The sequence below is a fragment of the Papilio machaon genome, chromosome 9 (genome assembly GCF_912999745.1).
Source record: "Papilio machaon chromosome 9, ilPapMach1.1, whole genome shotgun sequence".
Taxonomy (NCBI): Eukaryota; Metazoa; Arthropoda; class Insecta; order Lepidoptera; family Papilionidae; genus Papilio; species Papilio machaon.
The window spans coordinates 2,190,754-2,212,174 of record NC_059994.1 but is presented as its reverse complement, the minus strand read 5'-3'; the positions used below and the strand labels follow the sequence as shown (position 1 = coordinate 2,212,174).

General features: G+C 32.1%; 2 protein-coding genes across 6 annotated transcripts in view; one reads left to right on the top strand and one right to left on the bottom strand.

Moving 5' to 3' along the window:
• Window positions 1-257: 257 nt before the first annotated feature.
• LOC106712847 (vacuolar protein sorting-associated protein 72 homolog) lies at window positions 258-5,062 on the top strand. Its single transcript, XM_014505503.2, has 9 exons — window positions 258-517; window positions 718-841; window positions 1,311-1,449; window positions 1,688-1,864; window positions 2,356-2,431; window positions 2,737-2,858; window positions 3,255-3,402; window positions 3,984-4,142; window positions 4,528-5,062. The coding sequence occupies exons 1-9, from the start codon at window positions 387-389 to the stop codon at window positions 4,718-4,720; spliced, it is 1,269 nt and encodes a 422-aa protein (XP_014360989.2). The 5' UTR covers window positions 258-386; the 3' UTR covers window positions 4,721-5,062.
• Window positions 5,063-6,095: 1,033 nt separating this feature from the next.
• Window positions 6,096-21,421, bottom strand: part of LOC106712869 — a 31,716-nt gene continuing 16,390 nt past the window's right edge. The window contains exons 1-6 of one of the 5 annotated variants that reach the window (XM_045679223.1): window positions 17,826-17,846; window positions 13,412-13,546; window positions 12,446-12,625; window positions 11,135-11,355; window positions 7,147-11,032; window positions 6,096-7,058 (exon numbers count right to left, since the gene is read on the bottom strand). In XM_045679223.1, the coding sequence (XP_045535179.1) occupies window positions 6,124-7,058; window positions 7,147-11,032; window positions 11,135-11,355; window positions 12,446-12,625; window positions 13,412-13,484 (5,295 nt within the window). In that variant the 5' untranslated portion in view covers window positions 13,485-13,546; window positions 17,826-17,846 and the 3' untranslated portion in view covers window positions 6,096-6,123. Of the gene's footprint in view, window positions 7,059-7,146; window positions 11,033-11,134; window positions 11,356-12,445; window positions 12,626-13,411; window positions 13,547-14,157; window positions 14,206-17,825; window positions 17,847-21,421 lie in introns of those variants that run through there. The other 4 variants (XM_045679222.1, XM_045679224.1, XM_014505534.2 and 1 more) reach the window with 4 other exon arrangements.

Below are 21,421 nucleotides of genomic sequence, written 5' to 3'. Positions count from 1 at the left end.
GTTTATAAGATGTCAGGCACTCGGGTGGTTTTGACTGATCACGTGATCAAAGTACTGCGAGTACCTTACCTCGAAAACGCCAGTGCTCACAGTAGAATATGGCGGCGATTTATGACGTCATATATTTCCCTAGGGTACTGCGGCAGTATACTGGCAGTCCATAACGGAACGAATTTTTCTACAGTGATAGCACTGTGCAGTGCTCGCAGTGTATATCGGAACATACCCAATATTCTTACTCCTTGTGTCAATGTCACGTAATTTTACGTGATTATTGTTGACGCTATAGTTGTTTTGTCCACAAAATAAAGCGTTTATAATAAAAATACACTGTGCTGATTAATAGCTAATTAATATTAAGTAATTGTCGTGACCCATTAATAAACATGGCTCAAAGAGAAAGGCGTTCTAATGCCGGCAATCGAATGGCAAAGTTGCTTGATGAAGAAGAGGAAGACGATTTTTATAAAACAACTTACGGGGGTTTTCAAGAGGCTGAAGAAGACAACGATTATGTGTATGTCTTAAATTAATTTGCATGATTAATTGTTAACGGTTAATTGAATTTTCAAATAGCATCGTAATTTTACAAAACTATCAAAATAAGACCAGACTGTGGAAGCCACACATTTTCAATTTTTGTTTATAATTGTAGATATTGCGTATATTAGTAAGAAATACTTGATGTTATATTAGATAATCTTTTTATCTTTTTAGTGAAGAAAAGGAAACTGAAGATGTTGTTGATTCAGATTTTGATATTGATGAAAATGATGAGCCAACTTCTGATCATGATGACGAGGACAAACAGAAAAGAAAGGTTAACACAAAAGCTTACAAGGCAAGTATTTAACAAACATACATACTTGGTTTCTAGACCTGACAGCCCAAGCCGAGGTCCCCTCTCAGGGGCCCTTGAGCCCAGTCACTCCATGGAACGTCCACCAAAGGGATCTAAGAGCTCAGTGGCCTCCCAATCCGGTTATAATATATAATATTGAAGTAACAGCCCGAGCCGAGGCTTCTGAGGGAGCCCTCGAGCTTAGTTGCTAATAAACAAGGTTAAGGCTAAGCGCCATCTGTATTCGGCCACTTTAAGCCCGGTGGAACTAAATGCCTCTTCAAGGCAAACAGCTAGTCAGTCACAAAAAAAAATTGGTTTCTAGAAAATCTAATATTCTAGATTACCCAGTTTTCATGAGTGGTAATTTTTTATATAATATGTTACACACTTGAAAATGATTCCACCTAATTTTAAGTGGTGATGCAACAGAATGTTTTAAGTGTAAAAACTATGTCTTTACTCACAGGATCCAAATAGAAAACGTAAAGGTGTAGTCGAGAAAACAAAAAGAGTTGTAAAGAAACCAAAAGAATATAAAATTAAAGCAGAAACAACTATAACACCAGTGGAAAAAGTTGATAAATCTATTATTGATCCTTCAATAGGTATGTATACAACCAATAAAAAAGTTATAAACCACAGTCTCAGGATTCTATGGATTAAATTGACCCAATAAATATATCCCATGGAGTGGATTGATTGGTAGGTCAATCTGCCCGGTTGCGGAGAGCGCATAAAGCATTCCACTCTAAAAAAAGTCAATCTGCCCAATGAAAAACACCCAACTACTGCTCTATGATGCAATTAATTCTTTAATTTTCCAAATTCACAAACTATTTTCAGAACGAAAATCAATAAGACAAAGTACAGCAGTCAAATCTGCCGAGACTCAACAGAGGATTAAAATAAGGTCGGAGTTAAAAAAGAAGAAACCCAAAAAAGTAGAGGAGAGAGTTCTTACACAAGAAGAATTACTAGAGGAAGCTCTAATTACAGAAAAAGAAAATCTTAAAAGCTTAGGTCAGTATAATGTAGAGCGGGGATTCTTAAAGGGGTCAATATCGACCCCCTGGAGTTGATATTGAACATAAAGCATTCCTAATTCTCACTCTGTCTTCTATTTTTTTTTTATTTATTCCATAAAAAAAGAACAAACTTAGCCTAAGACTACATGTTTCTGCTTCTATAATAACTTAAGGTAGTTATGTATTTTATATTAACTAATCATACATAAAATAAAACAATGATGTAGGCAAATTTGTAACATAGCATTGACCTAAGTCAGAATGAAAAATATTAATAATAATAATTGGTCTTAAAAGTAGGTAATTTGGCTATGGGGGTCTGAGGTAACAACAGTTCATTTTGGAAAAGGGGGTCACTTGTCCAAAATAGTTTGGGGGTCCCTGATGTAGAGTGTAATATCAGAGTGAAGTCACCAAATTACTATTTTTAAGTCGTAGTATCACTTTTTAATGTGTTATGAAATTGTTATCTTTATGTATTTTTAGAGAGATTTGAACAAAACGAATTAGAAAGGAAGAAAGTGCGACCTACCAAGAAAACTATTACTGGACCGGTAATAAGGTAACTCACATTACCACTATAATAACAGAAGTGAAAACTCGATAGTTTTAAAAACTGTAAAGTTATATAATTTGACGCGATTAATTATATATGTATATATATGTATCTATATATATATAAAAGAAAGTCGTGTTAGTTACATTATTTATAACTCAAGAACGGCTGAATCGATTTGACTGAAAATTGGTGGACAGGTAGCATAGAACCAGGAAACGGACATAGAATTTTTACCCCGTTTTCTATATTTTATTCCGCGCGGACGGAGTCGCGGGTAAAAGCTAGTATATATATATTTTCCTTTTTAGGTATCATTCTTTTGCAGTTCCAGAACCTTTAGTATCAGAAATTAGTAACAAACCTGAAGAATTAGAAAACACTACATCTTTAGATGACAGTAAAGATGAAGATATGATTAAGAGTGAAAAAGGTAATATTAATAACTTATTACAGGTATAATTGTACGGCTCGACCGGTGAAATACCACGACCACACAGAAGACAGACGTCAAGTGGAAGTAATTCCAAGTACAGTCTGATGAGTGTGGTACCGGAGGCCTAATTTTAGTCCTCTTTCCCTTCCTACCCCATCTCATAAAGAAAGGATGGGAAAGGGAGGTGGATTTGATGGAGGAGGAGATGCATAGGAAGGTTAAATATTCTCTTTTTGTTAGTCTCAATTGCGAATGTCTATGGGCAGCGGTCGCTTCGCCATTTCGGCGAATTCATGTGGCCGCTTGTTCGTTTGCCACCTTGTAATATAAAAAAAATTACGTTTCACATTATTTCACTTTAAAAACAACTATCTCGCTTTACTTTTTTTCTAGAAACAACAGTAGAAAATACAGATGAAAATCCTAAGACCGAAGAGAAACCAGTTGTTGAGGAGAGTGAGATAAAATTAGAAAGAGATACGAGAACAAAGATGGATGTAGTCGGTCCTGATGAAGAAATTAAAATTGAGGATGTTAAATTGTGAGTTTATTTCATAGTTATTATGAATTAACTAAATCATAACAAACAGAACTTTACTTATATAAACATACACACACACACACACACAATCATACATCAATACATACATCCCAACAAACATCCATACATACACTTTTACTTACATATAATTAAGCCTTTTAAGTGTAAATAACTTTAATTTTATTCTTTTTCTAAATCTTAACTTAGTTAATTGTGCAATTAGGCATTAATTACTTTTTTTATGTTACTATTCTGTTATTGAAATTGTTCCACTAAGACGAAAGTCCTGGCTTCTATAATACCGGTCTAGAACCTAGTTTAGGAACCAGGCGTACTATTACTATGAAATTACCATACTTTTGTTGCCTAAATAAACGATTTTTATCATTATCATTATTATTATAATGATTTCTATGTATAAAGTTGTATGTTTTGTCATAAATCTAACGGATTTTTGTTAGAAGTTATCTCTGGAACGTCTGAACAGATTTTAATGAATTTTGGCACAATTATCTGAACACATATAATATGTACGTCAATTTAAAATTTACTATGTATCAGGAATAATATTTAAATTTCAGAAAAAATGAAAAACAGAACAAACCCAGAAATGCTAATTGCAAGTTTTTTGAAAGGACTCTAATATCTTTTGAAAATGATATAAGAAATAAAGCTTTCAAATCTTGTTTCCCAACTTCAAAACCTAAGAAACGACGCGAGTTACTCTGTGCTGTCACTAAGTAAGTTATTTCTGTTCATTTAATCTATAATTAATTTATTCTCCCATTTTTTTTTTTTTTTTTTACTAGAAAAATAGCTAATCAATTTGTCTTGTTCCTATGGATTTATAACTGTGTGTTATAAATCGTGTTAGTTACACCATTTATAACTCAAGAACGGCTGAATCGATTTGACTGAAAATTGGTGGGCAGGTAGCTTAGAACCAGGAATAGGACATAGGATAATTTTTACCCCGTTTTCTATTATTTTTTTTTTATTTCGCGCGGACGGAGTCGCGGGTAAAAGCTAGTGCATTATGAAAATGAAAACAGAGAGAAATACAGAGAAACACAAATAAATAGTGTTTCTCTGTCTATCTTTCTTAATAAACTTAAATCTTTCCAGGAGACCAGCCCGTTACATAGATCCTATCACAAAGCTGCCATACAGAAGTGTGGACGCTTTCCGTATAATCCGGGAAGCTTATTATCAACAGTTAGAAGCACGTGGTGACCGTTCCGACCCTCAAGTGAAAGCCTGGCTCGACTGGAGACGAGCTAATTCCACTTCAAATTATGTTCAGATACATATCAAGTGACCAGTGTATTGTGCTATGGTGTAGTGACATAATTATGTGACATAAAGAAATATGTGGTCTATTCCAAAAGAAAACGTATTCACATGGTCATCTCACCTAAAAGACCTCAGCTAAAAGAAACCCGTTGTAGTATTTCTCGGTAAATAAAGTGATTGTGGAATGTAACAAATTTCCAGATAGTGTAGTTAATGACTTCATCAATAAACTTTTAAAAAAAAGACTAAATAAATAAGATATATCTGAAGTATTTGACATACATCAGCTAGTGTTAGTGTGTGAAGAAATAATAGAAAAATAAAATGAATAGATACGGTGTGTTTCAAATAACAATAAATTAATCTAATCCAGGGATTCCTAAAGGGGTCAATATTGAACTTAAAGCATTGCTATTTTTACTCTGTTTTCTTCTATTGACCTAAGTCAGAATGAATAATAATAATAATTGATGTTAAAAGTAGGTAATTTGGACATGGGGGGTCTGAGGTAACAGTTCATTTTGGAAAAGGGGGTCACTTGTCCAAAATAGTTTAGGGATCCCTGGTCTAATCCTTGGTCATATTAAGATAAAATTCCGATTTTTTTTTATTGAGTTTTTTGGACTGTTTTGAAAATTATAATTTCAATGTTTGTAATATAACAATTAAATTCTTGAATGTATTAATGCAAATTCAATTTTTTTTTATTATTTATTAAATGAAGAAGTGGACGCACTGAAAGATATTTCAACTTTCTATATGTCCCCTCTTAAACTTAATCCACTTCCTCTTCCCATCCTTTCCTAATAAGAAAAGGGTGGGAAGGGAAAGGGGACTAAAGGTCTCCGGCAAGGAAAAGGACTCAAATGTATTTGTATGTTTCATAATGGTTTATATTACAATGTAAAAAAATTGCAAAATCAATGTAATATGTTATTTTGAAATACACCTATTGTAAGTCAACTCATAACTAATTACTTATTTTTTGTGTTAGCGTAAGTTTGTAATTAGTTTAGATGTAAATAAAATTAAATATAGTTTCATATTTATTATTTTTTTTTTGTGTGATTAAGGAAAATGTATGATTTTTATTGTGACAGATAAAAAAACTAGCTATTGGTATTTGTTTTTAAATTAATTACCGGTTTTATTTAATTAAATACTTTATTTGAAAATAAATAATTATTCTTATGTTCTTACATTATAGTTATTAGATTCAACATCTTTACAATTGTACAAAAAAACTTAACAAAAATTATAAAACGAAAAATTTTAGTCACTTATTAAAAACTTTACATATTGCGTCAACATTAAAAGTAAAATTAAAAGCTAAAAAATAGTCTACAATAGTCATAAAACATAAAATTCTAGATAAAGAAAGACCAAGAAGAAATTATGTGATTGAATTTTTTATGAAAAAAAAAATGTTTACAAATCGACAGTAAAAGATGGGTTTAATCTTAAATCTGGTACACTATTCCTTCGTACCCTTTTTAATTCTTTAAATGGTATTAAACCAGATGCGTGAACATCTAATCTGGAATGAAAATTGGACGGATCTGTTGTAGGTAAGTACGGATATTCGTTAAGATATGTCTGCGCATTCTTTTTTCTTGCGTCTTCATTAATATCATTAAATTGGGACACAGCAAGCTCGTAAGGACTTAATTTACTATCAGAAATGTTTTCCATCGATCTGAATGCTTCTAATACTGCTTTCTTGTGAGGAATTCCCCTCAAACTACCTTGTCTGCTTAACCTCCCTTCCATAACATCCGTGAAGAAATCCTCAACGTGAAACTTTTCTGATATCTTCATGAATTTATTATCTTTGCTTTCATTATTTTCGTCTTGTAGTTGATTCCAAAATTTAGAAATTTCTGACGACGGCATCGTACGTGATTTAATTTTCTTTTTTTCTTTTGGTTTATTTTGTTCGTTATCGTTAAGAGATTCGTTTGACTTATTATACAAAAGTAATTCGCATTCGTTTAATTTTTTCGGCTTCTTTACTTCTCTAAGTTCTTCGAGTGATTGAAAATATTGCTTGGCCAATTTGAAACGAGATTTATAATCAGATGAGTTTTCGATTTCCCTTTCTGGTGTAATTTCAGTTGAGTTATCTATAGTCTTTTCTACAATTTCTAACTCGATGTCTGGTAAACTAAAATATGTTGATTTCTTATCCATATCTTGGATAGGACTTCCATTACATTCATTAGTAATGCTATTTTTATTAGAATCTTCTGTAACGTGATTTGCAGCAAATTCTTTAGAATTAAAATGTACTCTGGAAGCTTCCTCACTGAAAAGTTTTCCAATTGGTGTTGAAGTAACGATTGGTTCGATTGTTGCAGCTGTTTCTGTAATAAATTCAAAAACAATTATAAATGCATTGCGATGCAAAAACATTTAACAACGTATAAAGACACATAGAAATTTTATACCAACCAGAAATTAAGCACGCAACCTTGGTAGGTTTATCAAAACTTCCAGGACTTTTATTATTACGTAATCTTGTAGAACTTGCTTCTGCAGTTTTCGAAACGTCTTCATACAACGATATAAAGCTTTTAACATTGACTTTTGGCAATTCATCGTATGATTTGTATTTATCAAAATCCTCATCGATTGATTTATTTGATAGTTTATTAAATATATCCATTTCTGACTTACTACTGGACATTTTAGGAGTATTATTCGAATCATTACTTGAACTGCAAGGAAGTGAACTGTTCATAGTTTTAATAGTTTTTTTCACGTATGAATCGTGATCTGAGAAATCGTCTGTTATCTGAAAATCGTGATAACTACTTTCGTCAAAACTTTTAGTATAAAATTTGTCAGCCACCCGAGCTCTTTTCTCTTTTAAGGTTATATTTTTTACACTTTGTTTTCTTTGATCTAAATTTTCTTCTTTTGTGGTTTCGGGTATGTCTAATTTTTCTTTGTTTTCTATCTTACATGTTGGCTCTAATACGTCAGAGTCACTACCCTTTCGTTGATATATGTTATGCATTGATTGACTTTTTCGATGTGTCCATGATAATTCTTCCGTTTGAGATATGTTGTGAAACAGAGAAATGCGACTAGATACTAAACCGCTCTCACACGTCGTTTCATTATTATCTATTGAAGGTTCCTTAACTGTATTCGGTTTTCCTAAGGAACTATCTATTTTATTCAGAATCTGTTTTCGAGAAGTACCGAAAAACCTTTTAGGACTTGTTTCAAATGCTTTAAAAACTTCTTCTGGTATTTCTTGTTTCACCGGTGAACTTGAATTTGAAGTTTTTACTTGTGTTTTGGAATCCATTTTTGTTTCATCATTTTCCAGTATTATTGGATTAAATACTTCATTAGGCAAAGGCGAATGAACCCTAGAATCGGGATGAACTATCTCCTTGTTTTCATCTTCTAATTTGCTGTCCCAAAAAGTTTTCCAATTTTTTACTCTTGTAATATTAACTTCATTGTCATTTTCATTATTTTGTGACTGTTCCTCAAAATTTACGACTTGTGCTTGATTTTCTGTCTCTTTAGTTTGTTTATCGTTAGTACTAAGATATTTTTTGATGATCTGTTTTCCTTTTCGTTTACTAAGTGAGTCGTTATGTCTTAACTGTTTTACAGAAGGTCGTCTCTTTCTTTGTAATTTCCGTGATTCTTCTTCCTTTGCTTCGATTTGTCGTATTTTTTCATCCCAGTATTTCTTTTTTTCAAGGACAATGTTAGAATATGTAATATCACCAAATTTAATAGGATCGTTATGTTGTGACTGGTATGTGTTATTATTTATACTTTCCTCGACATGAAGGGTTTGACTTACTGAAACTGATTCAGTTACATTTGCCTGAATCTCAGAAATCTCACCTTCTGATTGTTTATTATGTCTCATCACATCTGTTTCGGGTTCAGACGCAGATTTGACATATTGATATTCACTTATTTGGTCAACTTCCCTGTCGATATTTTTACGGTCTTCGTTTATTACCGAACTGTTTTCAGAACTTGGGAAGTAGTCATTATAGAGGATATTTATTTCAGCAAAAGCTAGTGTTACTGGATCAGTTTCAGTATGTTTATCGTTTTCTGATTTTAAGCCCTTCATGCCTGCAGAAATGATTTTATCACTTTCTTCGACAATTGGTGTAAAGTTAGATTTTTTTAAATCTCTTCTGTTTGTTTTCATAATCTCTTCTTGCAATTTGTTTGCTTCACTTTGTTGTAATTCTGTACAATTTTCCCATATTTCTCGCTCTGCTGGCCCCATATTGGACAAAAAGTAATCATTTAAAAGTTTTTGCTTGGTTTCAGAGCCTTTTGAAACGGTGTTTTCATTGTTATTATTATCTGGTAAAGTATTATTTTCATCTATGCTTACATATGCTGAATCTCTCATTTCTTTTTTCGGTGATAGATTACCACTATCGATGGTATCTATTGCATTAGAATTGATGTTCAAATATTCGCCCTTTGAAGTGTTGACATTTTTTTCAAAAGAAGAACAAAAGACTTCGGATGTTTCGTGATTTTCTTCTTTGCATACATCAGCCCCTCTGTTATTAGTTCCTTTATCTGAGCCATCTAATGAGTTGATGGTTGTTTCTTGAGATAAAGACTTTATTTCAGGAGGTAAGGATACGGGAGCTCCTATGATGAAATCGGCTACAGGTAAGTTTTCTTTACTATTGTCAGTAGGTAGATGTGCAAAGAAAGGATTAACAAATTCATTCTCACTTAAATTTTCATAATTATCACTGTGAAGATCAAAATAGTCAGAATCGCTTGCAATGTCTTTGAATATCGGAGATTTAGGTCGATCTGTTATTAAAATATTGTTGATAAAAGGATTCGTTTCATTTATTGAGGGTGCTTCGTTTGAATATTCAAGAATAATTTTTATTGGTGCATCCTGTGTTTCTTCGTTTTGGTTTTTATTCGCTTCAAATTCTGAAGTTACAAATGTGCCCAAAAGTTTTCCAATTTTATCGTCATGAGCAATGGATTCATTTAAAAATGGATTGCTTGATTTATTTGCGTCATCACATTCATTTACACCATCAAATGGGATGTCACGTAATATTTTTAACTCAGCGAAATTGATATCGTCTTTGTGGGCTGGAGAGAGAGGTCTACTGCCATCGTTAAGTAAAGTATCGTCTGCGTTGCTAATTTTTTCTGTTAAAATTGATACGGAAATATTCTCAGGAACAATTACTTTGTCGCGTTTGTTTGATAATAAAAATGCACTAACAGTAGCTTCACCAAGTGTTGAATTAACCACATCTGGTATGTCTTGATTTGTTGACTGTAGATTATCATCTTGAATGAAAACTGTTTCTTTTTCTTTGACAAGCTCATTAAATAATTTACACACTTTATTTATTTTTACAATTTTATTAGCTGCTTCATTGAATTTTGTTGATTTTATACTAGCTTCGTCAAATTTGATTGTGGGAATAGTGCTATAGGTTTGGGTACTTGGAGGTAAAGGGTTCTCTACTGTAGTATCTTTCTCCATTAAATATTTGGCTTCGTCTTCGGAGATTTTTTCTAAGACTCCATCATCTTTTAGCAACATTTTTTCGGTAACAAAATCAACAATTCTCACTACAACTTTTCTATCAGATTTAACATCTACTATGTCTATTTCTTCCCCGTCTTCTAGAGAAAAACTGTCTTTTTCCAACAAATTTAATATATTTTTAGTAGCCGTCACAGTGTAAGGTGACCCCACAATATTATTGCCTTTGCTGGTGATATAAATTTCATATTTCCCTTCTAATTTGGCCGTATAACCTATTTTAACGTGATCTTGAGAAGATACCACTTCGATATCAATGTCATAATTTGTTTTTGGTATGTAAAATGTTTTAGTCATGTCATTTTTTCCGTAACTTCTTAAATAAGTTGCTCCGTGGGCTAAAGGTAGTTTATTTTCTGTATAGCCAGACGGCGATCTCATACCAAGTAATTGCTGTCTTATTAATTGCGCCTTTCCTAAAATAGGTGGTAATATTCTGACGCCACACGTATCATTTGGCCCGTTAATTACTATTGTTATCTCTCCTGGGTCTAAAGATTGTTGGGATGTTGGATAAATTTTGAAGTACATCGGGTGATTTATTTGGGCGGCTGAAAGACCCGAACCCCTTGCTATGTAATCAAGAGTAAATTGAGTTGTATCTTTAGAAGGTTTCTGATAACTGGACTTTGCAACAGATGGTGCTACTTTAGTTATAGCTTGACGAATAGAGTCTATGTATGTTATCAGTCGCCATTCTTGGTGTTTGCTTAAATTATCATTTGATTCCAGCTCCTGGCGAGAAAATACCTGAAAGGTATTAAGGAACATATTATTAGATTACAAGGACTTATATTTATACATTGTAAGAGTTTCTTGGGCGATTCAATTAAAAGACATGTAAATATGTACCGGTTCAACTCCAAGGTATTGTGCAGCAATCGCTTGAGCGTGCTTCAGAGAAAGCTGTGTCGGTGGATGTCCTGCGCAGGCGCCGGGTAGCGCGGTGTCTAACACCCCGCATAGCAGCCAGCCTTGCCGCCACACCGTGCCCAATTCGTCTACGCGCACAGGTCCATGCTCCGACACCCATTGCAACACCGCCTGCTTCTGTTCCTCATTCGAGAATAGCACTGGAAACAATTTTGGCATTGTGGATTAGAGCTCCCTGTTAACTATGTCCCAAAATTATTATGGCTAGACATATAAATTCTTAGTTTTGAAATTTGGCATACACATTACGAGGAAAATAAAAAAGACAGAGTATTTTTTTAACGAAAAAACCGTTCTTTGTTTTTTTTACAATATCTAAGGTATGGTAAAATTTGCAGCGAGGAAAATTATCAACTCTTGCGTATAGATCCCGTATATAAGAAAGTTATAAATTTGAACTATACGGAAAAAAAACTGGCGACGCGTGAAATAGCAGTCTAGATTAACGGCTCTATAAAGCGAGACAGTCTAATAAAATTCTTAATCAGGAGGATTACATAGATGATGTAAGCTAAGCTTTAAACTTCACTCGTTTCTTGAGTTTGAAGGTTGTAATAAAAGAACATCAGTAGCTAAATATTAAGAATCTTCTTTTGGTAATTTTAAGAACATTTTCGTTTGGTACAATTTAATACTAATAATATTTGAAGGTATCTCTGTAACCGTTGAACGGACCTTGATGAAATTTGGCACAGATGCAGAATATAGTCTGAAAAAAAACACGCTACTTTTAATTCCACGCGGACAGAGTCGCGGGTGACAGCCAGTATTAATAAAAATTAAATAAAAATAGAAACTGAAAGCTTTAATACGGCTAGTCCATTAATCATCGGCCTCTAAGAAAAATCCAAGGAAAAAAGGATTAAAGATGGCGATAACAGTATCTTTTAGTCAACGTAGTTTTGTAATGACGCAGATTAGTTTAAGAATGTTAAACACCGGGTCATACTATGACTGTAAGTTTATACTATAAATAAATGAATGTTTGGAGGTACCTATATGTATACAGTTTACAATAAAAATATGCTGTCGTTGATGTAAGATGTTCATTACGACTCTTTTGGTCAGGTACTTCAGTCAGTCGTACATAGCCTGCAAAATTCTAATAAGTGAAATTGAGGTCTCTTTATTAACACGTTCAGTGTTACTGATTCGGTCAGCAAGTTCACTTTAGTATGTTAAAATTTTATTCACACTTAAAGTGTTAATGAATATAATAAGATTACTTACAAGATCTGAAAGCCGAGTCGATGTATTTAAGTATCTTGAATATGAAACTCTGCTGACCCCAGAGAAGCGTCAATAATGTTGCGGGCGCTAGATACCGCAGCGTGGTGAGGATCGCGTCCAGCGCCGCTGACCACATGCCGCGCGCCTCGTACTCCGGGTATTCGGGGATAGTGAACAACCCTACAATAGAAAATATAATTCTTGAATATTGGCGGTCAAAGGGTTAAGGTTACTTCACGGGGCACTCTTACGGTAGATGCCACGCGTTCATGCTGTGACAAGGTAATTCAGAGGTTTTTTAATTAGCATAAAACGTATTATATTAACAATGTAGTATAGCATACTCTATTTTTTGTACACCAAAAGGTGGCAAACGAGCAAGCGGCCACCTGAATACGCCAAAAGGGCGTCCCCTCCTCCGTCAAATACACTTCCTATTTCCACCTCTTGCTTACAAGAAATGGATAGGAAGGGAAAGTGGACTAAAATTAGGCCTGTTGCACGCATACTTTTCAGACGAAACGCGGAATTGCTTCCACTTGACACCTGTCTTCTGTGTGGTCGTGGTATTGCACCGGTCGTGCCGATCCATTCGTGCAACAGATGTTATTGTCACTGGCGTCTACCAATATTAAATCGATCGCATACTCTTGCGATCACCCACAAACCAATACGGAATATTGTAATACAAAGTAAGTTTTCAATCTTGCTCAGTACTTTATATTCAAGCTCACTTGTTATCAAGAAAGCATCCACCACCTAATAATGTTAGCTAAATATCTTTTAAAAAAAAGTACAACTCGTGAACAATAACATGAGATGATTGAAATGTAACATACTCTTCCATTCACTTCGTTACTCCATGTTTTAACGAATAACGAAGTTATAATTCGATGAACGTTACTTTGACGTCATCACAAATAGATATATTATTTTGGTGTGGGGTAGTATTATTATTATACTGACCGACGCTTCTTGAGCGAGGCTCGGCAACATTTTCGTCGTACTCTTTACACAACTTTTCGATACTATCAGACATTTTGCTGCACACATCCGTTACTTCGACACCGCCATATCTATTGCTTAACCTCAGTTAAGTACCTATTCAAAATAATTTCGTATACTATTATGTTAAGCAAGAATACGTGTTAATATCGGTTGCTCAAGTAATGATGAGCAATCATGGTTTTTTGGTAACTTAAGAAACTGCAAACTACAAACTTCACTGATTAAAATATTCACTTTAATAAAATTTCTCACTTTATCGTTAACTAGCTGTCGCACTACTCCGTCCGCGTTGAATTAAAAAAAAAACTTAATTAGTAGCCTATGTATTCTTCCAGGCTATGTTCTACATCTATGTCAAATTTCAGCGAGATCGGTTCAACAGTTCTGGAGAAACCTTCTAATAAACTTCCATCCATCCATCAATCTATACATTCGCAATTACAAAATTAATAACATTATAACTTGTACCGGCATCCTTTTAAGTTACGGGTCTATTTAAATATAATTAAAAATGTAAAACTTATCATAAACAAAAAAATACATACAATTGTTTTTTTTTATCAAACAATCTCAATGTATTGATTAAAAATAAATCTATGACCAACCTGAATAACAATCTCAAAACATAATTTAAAACTTTAGTAATCACGAATACTATTTTTTTTATTAAAGAGAGAACAAAGGGCAAGTAATAAAAAACTTACCAACGTTTTAAACCAGTAAAAAGTTGAAAGAGCACCGTTTCATTAGCAAAGCCGTAAGCTGACTAATCTTATCTTAGAGTATTCTGTATAGACGCTATGATACCAGCGATAAAACTCATCAATGAATCACAAAATTAATATAAAATAATCAGCCGGAAAACGCTGACCGCTTCGTTTATCTGTACTGTAGTGTTTGTTTATTAAACGACTTTCAAATTGTTTTTGTTTTCATAATTTTTATGGTACAAGTCTTGGTAGTTAAAACCAGAAGATTTAAAATGCTTTAGTTTTATAAACAAGTATGTTAACTGTTTATATAATAACTAGCTATCACACGCGACTACGTCTGCGCGGAATAAAATAAAAACAAATTAAGTAGCCTATATATTCTTCCAGTCTATTATTTATATCTATGCCAAACTTCATCGAAATCCGTTGATACCTTCAAACAAATTTGTACAGCGCCCAACATCGGATGTAAACTACATAGGGACATACATACATATATTTTGACATAATTTGACGATCATGATATGAAGGCGCTTGTCGCAAATTTTCCTGCTAGACCCTGTGCTGTAATCATTTTCTTCAGAAACTTTTCAAAATAAATCCATAGCAATAAATGACATTGTCAGCTATTAATAAATGTAAACATAATTTCTTATTTACGCATTACGCGAATATACGCATCTAGTTACAGCAATGCGCATGTCTGAAGTACTACGGAAGAAAATGTTGTGAAACTGTTATAAATTCCACAGAGATTTAGTCATAATAAATTACGTTAAGTGTTATCACGTATATTATGTGGAAAAGATAGAAATTACATGTTGAGCGAAAAATTTAATTGGATAGAAAAAACAATGAACTTAATTTATAAAGTTACTTAGTAAATTAAAAGGGTCAAAATAATTAGTTGACTAAAATGTATTTAAGAGTTTGTTCTCGTCAAATCTTATTCGATATATTTAGACCATTTAATAAATAATACTCGTTTATATTGCCTTTGAAATTTAGTTTTTGTCAAATTTTAAGATGTGAAGGTGAATTAAAATTGAGCAGAAGCTTTCTTTGCGTATAACAATAGAAAGGTTATGAGATCCGACCTTTGATTTATTTTAAAAACATTTTAAATACTCTGCTAGATTTCATTGTAGAATATCGTATAAATATTGTTATCTAAGAGTACAATGAACACATCTTGTCTCACGTTCAACGGTCATACGGTCTCGAAAAATTCGTAAAATACTATTTGAGAACTTTTGTGTGTTGGTTAAAATAACTTTTAGAGCAGAAGTTCTCAATTATTTTTGACTAAAGAACTTTTGGAGACAGTAGTACTTGAACCTAGATTCTAGTGTTTGACTAGGATCTTAATGAATACGGTAATTAAATCCAGATTTATTTGTAACTAGCTGTTGCCCGCGAGGAATTAATTTTTTTTTTAAATAATTAACCTATGTGTTCTTTCAGAGTATGTTCTACATTTGTGCCAAATTTCATCAAGATCAGTTGAGATACCTTCAAACAAACATCCATCCATCCATCTAAACTTTTGCATTTATATTAGTAAGATTATATTCTCGCATCCCTCGTTCAATGCGCGTCCTAACTTTTTGTAGATACTAACGTAATATTAATATTAAACTTTGACAGATTTTTCTTTTGGAACCTTACAGTACACCTTTAATATTTTATTATTTGTAATAGGTAGTTATTTCTGAGTGATATTTTTAGGTATTAAAGTTATTAGAATCCTGAATTTCACCAAAGGATGTTAGAAATTAACAACAGAAATTACAGAAATTTTAATTCGTATACAATTTCTCATAGAATATTTCTGTATAGATAAAACATAAAAAACAAACGGATACGTAATATTGTGACTAAAGCCGCGCCCTTTGCCTTGTCAAGTAAAATTGAGGTTAGTCGATATAGGAATAGAAAACAAATGTATTGACATCTTGAGTTTTGTTCTAAAGCAATTTATGTTTCTGATGCGAAGGACGTTGGAGCACTTGAGACTATATCTGAATGTTAAGATAATGTCGCGTAGTGACTGATCATCGAAAGGAAATGTTTTCAATCACATGGTTTTATTAAACGGAAACAATTGAATTTGGACTGTACGTGTGTAACCAAAAATAAAAACTGTATAGTATATTGATCAGTTCGACCTAACTGTTAAAACGGTGCAGATAAAACTGAAGGTGTGTAGCAAGCTTTATTTTTAATTAGTAGTGAATATTTTCATGCATTAAAAGTTTTCAGTTTATGCTATAATCTTCGTTGGAACTGACTAATTATGAATAATAAAGTAAAATTAGTCTTTGGTTCTCATATCTTTTATATCTTTGAATCTGGGACAAGATAGTGTATAATTAGTCTGCATTGTTTACCGTAACCTTCACACAATTAATGAACTTGATAACTTTTTATAAAAACAATTGCTACAAAAAATCCCATCTGTTTTCAATGCCGAAACACACTGGCAATACTATATTGACATCCCTGTTTCTTTCAATATGCATGAAAGGGAGAACGAGATGTACTTATATTGTACAGATGTTGGAAAGAACCCCATGATTAAATGTAATGGATTCGCTCACTAAATCCAGGGTCGGACACTACTGAATAAACTTTACCAGTGAACTACGCATTCACTTGTTGTGAATTAACTTTAAATCTCATTATCTATACTAATATTATAAAGAGAAAAGATTTGATTGTATGTTTGTATTAAATAGGCTCCGAAACTACTTAAACGATTTGAAAAATTATTTCACTGTTGGGAAGCTACATAATTCCTGGGTGCCATAGGCTATATATTATTTATTACTAGAATTTATTGTTAAAACTACACGGACGAAGTCGCGTTGTAAATACTTTATAAAAGGAAATGAGAGGTAAATGTTACAGTTTTATGTAATTTTTTCATCTCAACTATGTTCGTCGCGCTCTAAAATCCGACTCATATCTAATAATTGTCGTAATAATGTAATATTCAAATCCGGTAAGTTTTGCGTAAGACAAAATTAATTTCTATTTATTTACAACAATCTAATTTAAATACAATAATTACATTACAACTTAATTTCCAACATTGTGTAAGTATTTTAGTCAAGTTTCTAAATTACACATAGGACGTTAATTAAAATTAAAATTTTGTTTTTCTAAATGAATCATTAGTTTTTATTTAGTTTATCAATTTAATATTTATATTTTTAGTCATAAATATTTTTTATAATGTAATAATAATATTAGTACAGATTACAAAATAAAATAATTCAACATAAATTATTATATAAAATAACAATTGTGACTACATTTGTTTATGACTTGAAAATTATTAATACTTAAGCTTGAATAAAATAAAACATAAAAATAAAGGTGGATAAAAATATATACATGTCCATCAAACGGTTGTTTTTAGAAACAACGTAAATTAAGCCCTCAACAATAGTAGTAAAGCTGTTATTCCAACCCTAAATGCTAATGTTACACAGTTTGCGAATTCTACAAGTAAATTATTATTAAATCTATATATTGTAAACCTAACAAAGTAACTAGTTTGCAGTTCCTTCACTAACACACCGATATTAACACTATAAACGTAATTAGTTTTAAATTTAAAAAAAATATATTTTTAAATTTTTAGCTTTATACACACGCACTTTAGACGAAAGCGGAAGACGAACTGCAAGATAACGTGAAGGCAATGATTACTATCTTTTGTTTTTTAAGTATGCGATATGTACTTTATCTGATAGGATTTTTACGATGTTTTCTCTCAAAAAATATTTGATACTATGTCATATAACGTAATAAAATGTTAACGCAACATTTACATTTAGTTTCAGAGAACAAAAATCGTCCCCTTGTGAGAATGTAATTCGAAAACTACGTTAGCTCTTGTACTATAGTCCAAGAGTCTTTTACATTTGAAATCTAAAACATAAGAAGAATTTTACTTTCTCACTCTTATTACTAACATTGTATTTTGATCCTTACCAATTTTATTTAGATAAGAAGTAAGGACTAGAAATAAATAATTCTTTTAGTAGTAATTAATTAAGACACTTAAAACCCTGATATAATATATAAAGATTGTTCAAAATACATTTACACATACATAATAAGGGGTTTTTGGGCAGCCATTAATTCCTGTCACTTAAATGACAGTGAATACTTCAAATCGTATATGTTTTCTTTGAGGCTAATGATTTTTATGTTTCATACAGTTTTTACAAGCAAAAGGCACAGTTGTACTTCATAATGTTATCTTTTATCTACAAAACCGCATCTGATAAAGCTCTTATCGCGATGCAAAACGGTCAGTTCTTTCAAATCTAGTTGAGAAAATGAAATCAGTTATATATTACTTTTATCCAACACTAGCTTTTACGCATAAAAAAAAACGCACACAAGATAAAAAAGTTCCTATGTCCGTCTCCTAGTTCTAAGCTACCTCCACATCAGTTTTCAGCTAAATCAGTTCGACTGATCTTGAGTTATAAATAGTGTAACTAACACGACTTTATTTTATATAGATTTACTGATTTTAAATGTTTTTATTCTTAATAGAATATTTTTGATATTCTATCAAATTGAAAACTTATTTCCTAAATTTACGTACAAATTGTCATAAATTTCCCGATTGCCATTTTTCCTTTAGAGAAAGAAAAAATACTTCCTATCTCTACGCGGGTTTTACTTGTATCTTACTAATATTATAAACGTGAATGTTTAGATGGATGGATGGATGTTATCTCCGGACCGGCTCAACGGTTCTTAATTAAATTTGACCTAGATAGCCAGGAAGAACAATAGGTACTCATTGAGTTTTATTTTAATTCAGCGCGGACGGAGTAGCGGGCGACAGCTAGTGATTAACAAATTTTATCTTCCTCATTTGATTTAGTTTTTATAACTTTTAGATTTTCCTTACAAACTATTTTTTTTTTACTTCCAACAAGATAGTAACACATTAGAGCCTAATTCTTTATTTTTAGCCGACTTCAAAAAGAAGGAGGTTATCAATTCGACTGATTTTTTTTTTATATCAACAGATTGTATGTCGGCAAAAGGGTAAAATACTACCGCAAAAAGTTTGTTATTCCGGTTGGAACATTCGTAAATGTTCCGGAAGCCGTGGCCCGTGGTCCGGACACTGCATTCCGTTGTTAAATAATAAATTTCCGTCACGTTAACATGTCCGATAAAAAAGTAGTTTTAAATTGTTACTAATACTTTTGTTCGTATTAATTTTATAATATTTTTATTTTTTTACTAATACATATATTAAAAAAAACGTGTGCAACAGGCTATTGACTTTTGGTAAATTTTCTAATTTAGGCGCTCATATGAATACTTTAAGTATCCAGTGTTGAATTAAAGGTTTTATATTTAATATTTTCCAACCAAGTTGTACATTATAAGATTGTAAGATTGTACATACTCTTTGCTCTATCATTCTAGAGAGATTGCAATAAGATTTAAATTGTACTATCATGGTTTCACTCAATTATACTGTGATACGATACAATTCATACAAATTCTAGACATGTTGATTACAGCTATTCGTGTACAACAATAAAGTGTATTTTAGTATCGGAGAAAATTACAGTCCATCGCTGGTGGCCGTTATCTATTGTCAAAGATTAACAGACGAATAGAGGTGACCAAAAGAAAGTTTAATGGCTACTTTGAAAAAGAAAACCAAGTTTTTTGTAATTATGTTTGGCAAAGATTATAAATTAACAGAGTTACCATTTTTAAATATTTGTTTAAAGTCAATATTACCGATCAAATGATCGGAATAGCAATAGAAAACCATCAGCTGTTGTTTAGAGGGTGACCGAAAATTATTTTTTGGATCGAATAATGATTTCGGCTGTATGATTCTGTTTTTAATTGACGATCCACTAACTATGCTGATTAAATAAATCTGTTTAATATTACTTTGATATTGTTTTGATAATATTGTATTGTTATTTCAGTTATAAAATTGATAATCTTATCTCGTCTGGCGCTAGAAAATTGATTGCGACTTAATCAAAATTTAATATCTTTCATGAATAATGTAATGGCTTTGTTTAATTCTGTCTGAGACCTGTCTGTCTTTCTTGTACATTTGAAAGACAATATAATTCCATTTAATTTGTTGTATTGTAACATTGTCATTGACACGAATGTGTTTGCCGGGTGTTTGTTTCTTTTAATATGTAAGTTTTACATGTACTTTATTATTGTTTTAACAAAGTAATACCAGCGCGAACGTAGATAGTGTACCATACTATCCCACAAAGTTTTGTGTTACACTTTACTTAGAAACTATTACTACTAATTTAGATTTATTTCTAGTTGTATTATCCTTTCTAATAAATCTATATTATACTAAAAAAAATAGAAGATTTCATTACAATAGGATTTTATTGTATTTTATTAGAAAAAAAAACAATAATATATCTATATACTATTACCCATTTTATAATACAAACAACTGTCGCCCGCGACTCCGTCCGTGCGGAATTATAAAACACTTAATAAATAGCCTATGTGTTCTTCCAGACTATGCTCTACATCTATGCCAAATTTCATCAAGATCCGTTAAGCCGTTCCGGAGATACATTCAAACAAACATCCATCTATCCATGCAAACATTCGCATTTATAATATTAGTAAGATATGTCATTTTTTTAAAAGTATATTTTACAAATTACGACAAGGCAGAGAAAGCTCCGCGAGCCCACCTAAAGCACTGCTTTTTGCTAGTATTGGATATTGCCACCTATCTTCACTTCACATACTCTTTGACACAAATAGATACATTAATACAAGTTACACTGTAAACGTAACAGTTACATTGTTATGTTTGTTATGTAAACATTATGTAAGATAACCTCAATGAGATTATATATAAGAATATGTAATATTAACAACGAAATTAGTTATAGCGACTACAGATAATAATAGATCTTAAAACAATATAATAAGACAAAGTCAACAAGATTGTGGTTGACTGACTAAGCTTTAATCTGAAGAGTTTTTGAACACACTGTATAAATGGAAAGAAATCTTATATTTAAACTAATGATAATAGTATATTGTAGAATGAAAGCAGCAACAGGCAGCCTCTTATTGCGATTCCAATTGCAATGAGTCTACGTAACTGTTGCAAATCGATTCAATATCGATACAGTGACCAATCGGATAATACGAGTATCGAGTATGAGTGTTAAATGACAGCTCTGCCAGGTGATAA